This window comes from Gossypium arboreum, chromosome 5 (assembly GCF_025698485.1).
Source record: "Gossypium arboreum isolate Shixiya-1 chromosome 5, ASM2569848v2, whole genome shotgun sequence".
NCBI lineage: Eukaryota > Viridiplantae > Streptophyta > Magnoliopsida > Malvales > Malvaceae > Gossypium > Gossypium arboreum.
Window position 1 is genome coordinate 8,068,203 of NC_069074.1, and position 9,528 is coordinate 8,077,730.

The window sequence follows — 9,528 nt, forward strand, 5'->3', positions numbered from 1 at the left end:
GGAAAGCTGTATATTATATATATATGTTGCACGTAAGGCTGCCTGATGGTAAGATTGATACTCAGATATGTAAATAATAGATGGTTTTGAATCCGACTAATTATCAAGTTTAATCCAAGCTTCTCTCCCGAATTAGACCTAGGCTCAACTTTTTCAAGCTTCAAGAAACTTCAGGGTTACTGTTTTTTAGGTCGCTATGCTAAATTTGACATCACCATTCAGCGGGCAATAGAACACCCACTGCTTATCGTGCTTCATTGACTTTTTGCAACCAAATAAATCCACTCCTAATGTGGAATTTTCCTATTTATGGCTAGTGCCAATGTGGACAAAAAGTTTCTTTCAATCTCATCATTTTCAGATATTTTTCTAAAAACTAGAATGAGACAATAGGGTCATCCCACTTAATGTTGCCTCATCTGGTGGACATCCCATCACCAAATTTATATTAATTCTCTCAAAAATCAATGACATGAACCTACCTTGTCTCCATATATAAAGCTTAGCTCTTCTCCCCGCCTCCAGGCTCTCCCCAAGCTGATCAACTAAATTCTTCTTCCATTTTCTCTACTTGGGTAAGTAATCGTCTATCTAAATTAATCGCTCTCATTAAAACATTTCTAATTTTGATATATATATATATATATAGCGGATTTGGATATCTCAGTTGAATTTAATTTGTAGGCAGGAAAACAGCAATGGCAAGAATGAAACTTATGGCACTTGCTTTAGTAATTTTGATGATGGGGAATTGCTGCTTGGCAACAAATAGAAAAGTTATAAAAGTAGAAGTTGATGGGCTCAAGCATGAACAAATCAGTGTCCATGGCCGTCAGCTGCTTGATGATAGTGGGAGTGACAGAGCCAGCTATCCATCGAGCAGTACAAACAACCATCATTTTAGGCCTAGGCAGGATTTCCCCGGTGGTGGTACTGGAGATGGAAGCGGTTCAAATAATTAGATCAGTATTGCTACGCCTATATGGTCATGTTATATGGAATAATTATCGACAATGATACTACGACGCTGTTTCATGCTTAATTAGGTTTTCTCTATATATGTGTGTGTGATCTAATTAGCTTCTCTTTGTGGCTTTGTACTATTGTTCTCTTTTGCTATTATACACGAGTTGTTATAGTAAGTAGAATTTGCTAAATATTGCTTGCATGCATGGCTTGCTGCACTGCATTGCAATTTGCATGACAAGACCAAATTTACATCAACTACCGAAAGAGGGTCGGAGAAAGACGGGTTTGCTAGGGCCGCTTTCATGCTTGGGCCTCATAACTTCGATGATCTGCCATTTGTGATTGGATAGGTTTTCCACAAGATTGCTTCAATTACAAGCCATTTTGTAAGGCCCATAATATCAAGCAGCAACAAGAAGCCTAAATATCAGCTGGTCTAAAAGCCTAAGAAAATCCCCCCGCCCTCAAAATGTTGTCTAAATATGACTGATTTATATATATATGTATATATCAAAGGCAATTTCCCACACCTTTTACAAGTTTACATGCAGCGAAAACCACAATTTCTTCACCCAAAAATAAAACCACAGTTCCGGCTCAAAAATCGAATTTTCAGGTCACTTTTGTTAGCAACAGTTCTTTCAGGGCGTCTGGTTTACCAGGCAAAAAACAAGTCCAAGTTGATTGCCAGTAAAATCATAATTTCTAGAGTGCAACTTATTGATGACGAATCAGGGAAGTCGAAACCATATGACCCTGGAAATTAAAATTCTATACATTTGTGCTATAACTAAATCCTACCAACACAAATCCAAACAGAATCTCACAAAAAATCACCACCATACGTTTATTCCCAATTACTCTTGCCATGTCAATACCAAGCAGTAACGATGGAGTTGTGCCATCACTTTAATTCGAAATTGAACGTGACAAAGAAAATCTGTTAAGGTGACCCGCATAGCAGGATTTTTCGTCTAAAACATTGTCACAAAGAACAGCTACCTCATCACAGGCTCATTTCAACTTCAATAAAATCAATATAATCTCAACCGGCAAAGTCATGAATCAAATGACCTCCAAATTGCCGCCTCGAATGATGCTCTTGCTGTTGATATTGTTGTTGCTGTTGTCGCTGCTGCTGCTGTGCACTTTCTACACCATGCATAAGTCCTAAGGTCAGTGAGACGGCTCCAAGCCCCCCATTCTCAAGCCTGCTTTGCTGGTAGGGTGCAAATCCCATCAACGAACCCTCCATACTGGTTGGGATATGAAAATCCATGCTTGAACGTTTCTCATGATTCCAGTGTTCCAAATCATGTGCATCAGCTACGAGCATATCAGCGCAGGCCAATTGCTTGTCAGACAATGCATTTACACATGACCTGTTGATAGATTGGCCATCGTTAGGCCAACTAATACGTCCTTCACTAGTAGACTTTCCCTCACTTTTGCTCGAGTTTTGGTTGCCTTCTGGCAAGCATTTGCTTTCAAGCATATGTATTTCTTCCACCATCGGTTTCCAAACCCGAACACGTGCATTTATGAACCAGTTAGACACCTACGTTAACAAATAAAAAATGATCACATAAACTTGATATTTGCAAGATATATTAATTGCAAATTTAAGGAAAGATGCTTCAATCAAGGCATTAACTGTACTACATTCGAGTCGAATCACATAAACAGTGTTGATCTAAATAATTAGACAACAATCAAAGAATTAGATAGAGATAACTCACCTGATTTCGAGAGAGACCAGTTTGAGTGGCCAGCATGTGCTTATCCGTGTCTGTCGGGTACCTATACAGGAAAAATCACATCAGATTAAACATTTAATGAAAGGAAACAAAATTAGAAAGAAGGCCAGGAGACTTACGGATGAAGAAAATGCTCAAAGAGCCAAGCTCTAAGAATAGCCACCGAACGTTCTGGTAGGCCTCTCTGGGGCCTCCAGCTATGTTGTTGGGCTTCAAGGAAGCCCATGTTAACCCCACCAGATTTCTGACCAAAACAATTTAGCCTAGACATATTTATATCACCTTTACTGCCGCTAGTACCGGTAGTTGGGGACAGTAAGTCCTCCCCAAGAGCTCTAGATACGTGCTTAATCTGGTCTAGTATAGCATTCCGTAGGCACCGAAAGTCCCTAGCCACTGTCTTGAGAGCCAAGGGAACGTAGGGAATCGCAGCTCCAAGTCCAGCTACCGACTCAAATGAAGAAACCACCATTTGCATCTGCTGATGGTATAGCTTGTATCTTCTACAAACCTTTCCATGGCAAGTCCCAGACAAGTCATTCCTCAGTTTGGACTTAAAATAATATCACCCATCAACAAAAAATACAACACACATAGGCAACTTTCTGATAATTGAGAAGATTATTCACAAATTTTAATTTACCATGATGAAAACTGATGCTTTTTGGAGTAAGACCAATAACAATAATAATTCAGAACAAGGAAAACATGGTGGGAGTTATTGGAGAACAGCAACATTACTGTAGTCTTCATTATCTGATCATGCAGCTTCGCCAAATTAGGTAAATCAATAGTAACAAAGATACAAAACATGGGTGTTTCGGCAACTGCGCAACTTATTGTTTAGACCTATGATTGGGACCCTCGGGCAAAGCAAGAGAACAACCTATTGGTGCTGAAACTTTTTAATAAAGTAGCTTTGAAAGAGTGGTCTGCACTGTTAACTGAAATGTAACTTGATTTGAAATGGCAAGATGATTATTGTATTGACATCCAACAATTAACTGTCGTTCCTAAATTAGGACAAACATCCTTGGAATTTATTGGACGGTAAATGAAAGCATAGGCTCCCGCATTCATTGTCTGTCCTTGCCTGCGGCTAACTCCAACTTTAAAGTTATTCTTTGGGGAAAAAAAAAAACTGTTAAGTTATTCAATGCGGACTACTTTTATTGTTTCAAATTCCAACCCTTGTATAGCAGCCTGACACAAGAAATTTAAGAAAACAGCGGCACTATGCCAACAACTAACAGCAGTAGCAACACCAATCCTCTTCACTGTTCTAGTGCGGACTAGAGGTTAGATAATTTGCACATATCATCAACTCTAATTTGCATGAACTTAATTTCTTACCAGAAAGGGAAAAAAACTAATAGCAAGCTAGAAAACACCCTTAAAAAATATAAGCACAAAAGGTGAACTTTTTTGATCAAAGTAGCAGCATTTGAGATTGCACTAGAAAAACCTAACAAGCAAATCACCAAAATGGAGAAGAAAAGAACATAACATTTATGCACCAGACAGCAGAAGTAAAACTATGTAAAGGAGTAGCATGTAGCTTTGACCATTTCACTTCCCAAATATCAGTTAGCATTACATTGCACAAGTATTACAAGTTTATGCGGGCAAACATCAGAAGCATGAATTATTTACATACTTTTGGCACCAAATCCAAAAAAAGTCTGATACTCATTACCAGGCGACATTCGTCAATCAAGAAACAAACAAAAAAATATATATATATTGCAAAGGGCCAAGGGGAATCCTTAAATAATTAGACATTACACGAAGGCTTTCCTATATCAAGTTCTGGGTCTGTACCGTGTTTGCATTCTGAACTTGCTTCTAATTAATTGAAGTTATATCGCAAAGAGGATACAATACAATTTATTTACTCTGACAGTCTAGAAGTGGGGTTACAAAAGTAGAGGATAGGTATATACCTAAAGATCTTCAAATACAAGGACCAATACTCGCCTAAAACAAAATAACACCAATCTTGACAAACACCTTATTGGACAACACCGATACTCGCCTAGCCACTTTATTTGTATATACATGTATCTGCACGTATTTTGTTCTCATATCGATAAGATTTACCTTTCCATATATAGAGGGAGTGAGAAAGAAAGAATAATGAGTCGATTCAACTTCCAAATTCATGATGCATTTTCTTTTTACAGACATTTACACGAAGTATAAGCAAACAAGCATTTTATATATCATATCCCATCAAAATACAAAATACATATCTAACCATACTTAGGGACATATTTTCCAAAACAAGAAAAACTAAATAGTATCTCTAAGTGATAATTGCGTAAACTTGCACGAATACAAATCCTTAGCAAGTAGAAGAGGCAACTACAGTGCTTGGGGGTAGGGGTCAAACTACATGCAATATCAGAAACTTCACTGAAAAGGCAACAAGCTATGCACAGCCCTATACGTGTTTGAAAAGACATTGCCTAGCTGTATGAGATTTATACAAATCCCAAGACCCTACTTGCTTTATTAGTGGACAAAACTTTGTGATCAAATCTTAGCGAAATGTGAATCAAATATAATTATAAAAAAACATTCATTTCAAACAAGCTTGGAAAAAAATGCAATATGTTTTGACAAGGTTTTTGACAGGACTTGTAGTTAGACAAACAAACGCCACACAAGAGAAATGGAAGAAAATAGATATTATGGAACAACAGAAATTCAAACTTCATAGCAGAGGAAATTAGAGATAAAACAAATATGGGAGAGCTAAAGGTTCATAATCAACAATATTAATTGCTAGTGGGACAGCACTACACCAACAAAAGGACATCATAACTTGTCCACAACAAATTGAAAAGATAATTGCGGATTAGACAAATAAATATTGTGGGAAATGACTAATGTGGTTATTTTAAAGACCCATTCATAGGTAAGAAGTTAACGGTTCACCCAATTATGGCACCCTACAAATCTCTCTCTATGATCTCCACCATACCAATCTCGAAACATGAGTTATGATTTCATTTACTACATCATTAAGTTTAAAGTTTCTTTTTTTATTTTTGAAGGTATTGAGTTTAAAGTTTTACTAAAGTAAAATCATTTCAATTGGCCGGTGACATCATTAAACATTTAAAGTTTTTCACTTTCCACATGAATTTTCAGCGGTATGTATATAGGCATTGTAATCAATATAAATAAACACCTTACCTTATGTTGGAGGAAAAATATAAGAATATAGTAAGAGAGTAAAAACAAAATGTAAAGGAAAAGAAATCTATTATAAAATTATACATTTATAATTAAAATGATGATAAAATAATAAGAGAGATAAGTTAGCTCAACATTATGCAACTTCATAAAAATTCCATTTTCTTTCTTCTTATTTTCAAACTCTATAAAAAAAATGGAAAGAAAATGACTCATCTTTTCTTTTAATTTTTCTATCTTTCAACTTTGTTCCAATCTCCAAAGCTTTACGTTAAATTGCGTATAATAAACCTAAGTCATAGCATCCCTAATTAACATTCATTAAAATGCACATAAAATTAACTGCAATACAAATTAATTAGAAATGGAAAAAGAGAGACAATTACCAACCTCCTCATGCATGTATACAAGCTTTGCCTTCTTTTGTTGGTACTCGTGCTTACAAGATTCATTAGAACTGTAAAAAGTAGCGGAAGCCCCTGAATTACTTTCCTTGCAAGCACTGACTTCGCCGGGGATCCCCTCGGATGTGTCACAAACTTTAACAGGCTTTGAGTTGGATATATCGCAGAATTCATCCAAAAGTTCTTGTGCGGGCTTCAGGAATCTTGAATTCTTAAGAATAGTTGCATATCCAGTAAAAGGGCCAAGGGGAATCGTTTGACGATGAACGTAAGCTGAAGTTCCACCCGCATCCTGAAGGGACTTTCCGTCAGCCTTACATGTTGAAGATGATTTTTGCATCGAAAAGAAATGACCCATATTTGAAGTTTTAGAATCTCGAAGTTCCTTGAATTCACCAGGCTTAGAGAGAAAGCCATCAGAACCATACTGATTCCCCGTGAATTGAACTGGATCTGCACCACAAATTTTTGGTGTGGGGTACGATGAAAGAGAAAGCGATAGCCCCTGAGTAGTTGCATCACTCGCAGCGGCACCTAGTTCGACGCTACTCTTACTAGCCAAAAACCCCAACTCAGCACCCCATTGTTGAGAATGCTCCCCCAGCGGCGTATTCATCCAAGTACCGGCGTTACCAAAATGCAAAGGGTTTGCTTCATTCCCGCAGTAATCAGTCCTTGAACCTTTGGCAGCCTCTCTAACATTTTGAGGTTCATGAGAACCAACCTCAAGTCCCTGAGCTGTAGTGACAACATCCTGTAGAGAATTCTGATAAAGTGAAGGAGACACAAAATGCAAATTCCTCTCCAGACTATAAATTTCACTCCCTGGATTGGGGTGAGTAGACTGAACATCTTGGTACGCACTGTTGAGAATCCTTGCATTATTTGACATGACTTCCCCAACAAACCTATGGTCCTGATTACTCTCCCTAACAGCTAATCCACTTGCATAACCCACCATCCAATCACAATTATGCTGTGAATCAACACCCCTCCAATTACCACAATCATGTGGATCACCGGAGACCTTAGATGAACCATCGAATTTAGATAAATTTGATTGTGACATACCGGGAAACGAGGACTCCTCGGCAAGCAATTGCCTGTTTTCTGGAGCTGTTTGCATTTCCTGATGTAGCATTGTATCTCTTTGCGAAGGTAAAACAGAAGAGTTTGATGAGACATGGATGATGTCTGAAGAGAAAACATCTGGATCGTATAACAAATTATCATTTCGAACATTTCGAACATGAGCAAGACCTGGGTTTAGGGCCGGAAGAACTGAGGAACACCCGTCTTCCAAATTGTTAGGAAAGTCCTCCAATTGCTGGACCAGTTTGGAGCTTTGCTGAACCCTCAACTTATCTCGTAGGCGTTGCTGGGCTACATGCGATTCAGGTCTGAACTTACTCATATCCATAACGAAGATAACAGTTGCTCCTTTGATTTAACTAAGATAACAAGGAGCACACAGTAAGCATCTCTCAAATCATCAGACAAGTAGATGAGGCCTTTTCAAGGATTTGCCTACCCTAGAAATTAACTTGGGCAACGCTAGCTTTCAGGAGAAAAACAACGCAATTCATCGAGCTTAATAATATTCCATTTCAAGATCAATGACCTGCGAAAGAATGACAGATTTTTTATACGTACAAATAATTGTCAAAGCAGAAGGCCACACATTTCAGACAAAAAACTAAGCTAGCCCTCGACGCTATGGGGGGGAGAGAGAGAGAGAGAGAGAGAGAGCTTGGATGCTCGAATAGAAGTACCCGCAACATGAACAGAAATTCATTTGAAGTTGTAAAAACAGTGCATACTAAGTTTTACTGACGAAGCCAGAAAATAAATAGTAACAACAAAAGGCATTGAAAGCGAAATCTATGGATTAGCTATCAAATTTACTTAACTTCTCTACAATTCCTCAGATTTTAAGATATTTACATTTCTTGGGTTGATTATGCTTTTTGAAAGCAATCTTCAGAATTAAAGAAGCCAACGCTTAATTGTTTTATTGCTTCACATGAAGCAACTAAAAAAAACTCAGCCATCCCGAAATAGGAGAAAAAGACAAAGTAAATACTTAAATAACTAAATAAAACACAAACAAAGCGAACTCAGAGACTAGATCGGAGACTTACGGAGAAGCACAGTAATCAAAGCAAGCTATATATGCTTTTTTTACAAAACCAGCTAAAGCTTACACCCCAAAAGTACATGTTTATAGCAATCATAAGCTTCACGTCAACCTCACTGGAAACCCTAAAATTTCAAAGTTGACGAACCCAGAACCCTAGCCTCCTGTCAATTTCAACTTTCAAGCTACTTAAAACACCCAACTTATAAAACTTAGCTTTGATAAAATAAGATCAAGAGAAGCTTCCTACATGGCATGTTTCAGTTCTGTATGATTTTTTTTTTGGTAGGAAGGAACTGTCTCATGTGGGACAATAACAAAAGTTTAAAAAACACTAATAATAATGTTTGTTTATATAAAAATAATGAAATATTAATTCATATTGTTAAAGGTTTCAATATATGTCATGATTCTGTAGGTTCAACTTAAAAAAAAAAAAAAAGGTTTAACTCAAGCTTCACCAACCAAGAAAAAGAACCAACAGCTCCCCTAACTTGAAAGTATTAAAATAAAAACTACATAAATTTTTTGATTCTGTTCATAAAAAAATTAGGTTACCTCTTATAAAATATCTTTTTGAGTAGCTGTACAAAGATAGATCTCAAATATGAAACGAAAATTTCTCAAAGTTTGGAGAGTATTACAGCAAGAGAATGGTGAACATGGGTAGTTTTAAGCATGCTTTTTAGGGTTTATAAGGGAAGGTTAGATTTAACAGAGAAAGGTGAAGGTGATAAATTGTATGTCCCCCCACAGGGTCCCTTTGAACCTAATTTTCCCAGCTTAAAGCTAAATACGTGGGGGCGGGTTTAGAAGGAACAGCCTTGACTTAATCAGTTTAATTACCAATCAAATCATTGTTTCAAGAGTCAGATCTCATCTTCAATAATGCATGCAACCTTTTACAACTTTTTCTTTTTTACCAAAAAATTTTTGATTTAGTGAAAAGATACATAAAACACATTAAAAATACCCCACCCCTGCAGTTGCAAGTCGTCTTCCTGCCCATTGTTTTTTTTTTTTTGTTATAAACACTGAACTGTAATCACCATGGATTATA

General features: G+C 37.1%; 1 protein-coding gene across 1 annotated transcript; it reads right to left on the reverse strand.

Moving 5' to 3' along the window:
- Positions 1-858: 858 nt before the first annotated feature.
- On the reverse strand, positions 859-9,274 carry LOC108485130 (BEL1-like homeodomain protein 2). The gene is made up of 5 exons (XM_053028927.1): positions 9,027-9,274; positions 6,297-7,952; positions 2,846-3,279; positions 2,709-2,769; positions 859-2,527 (listed from the first exon to the last, which is right to left on the reverse strand). The coding sequence occupies exons 2-5, from the start codon at positions 7,749-7,751 to the stop codon at positions 2,015-2,017; spliced, it is 2,463 nt and encodes an 820-aa protein (XP_052884887.1). The 5' UTR covers positions 7,752-7,952; positions 9,027-9,274; the 3' UTR covers positions 859-2,014.
- Between the last annotated feature and the right edge of the window lie 254 nt (positions 9,275-9,528).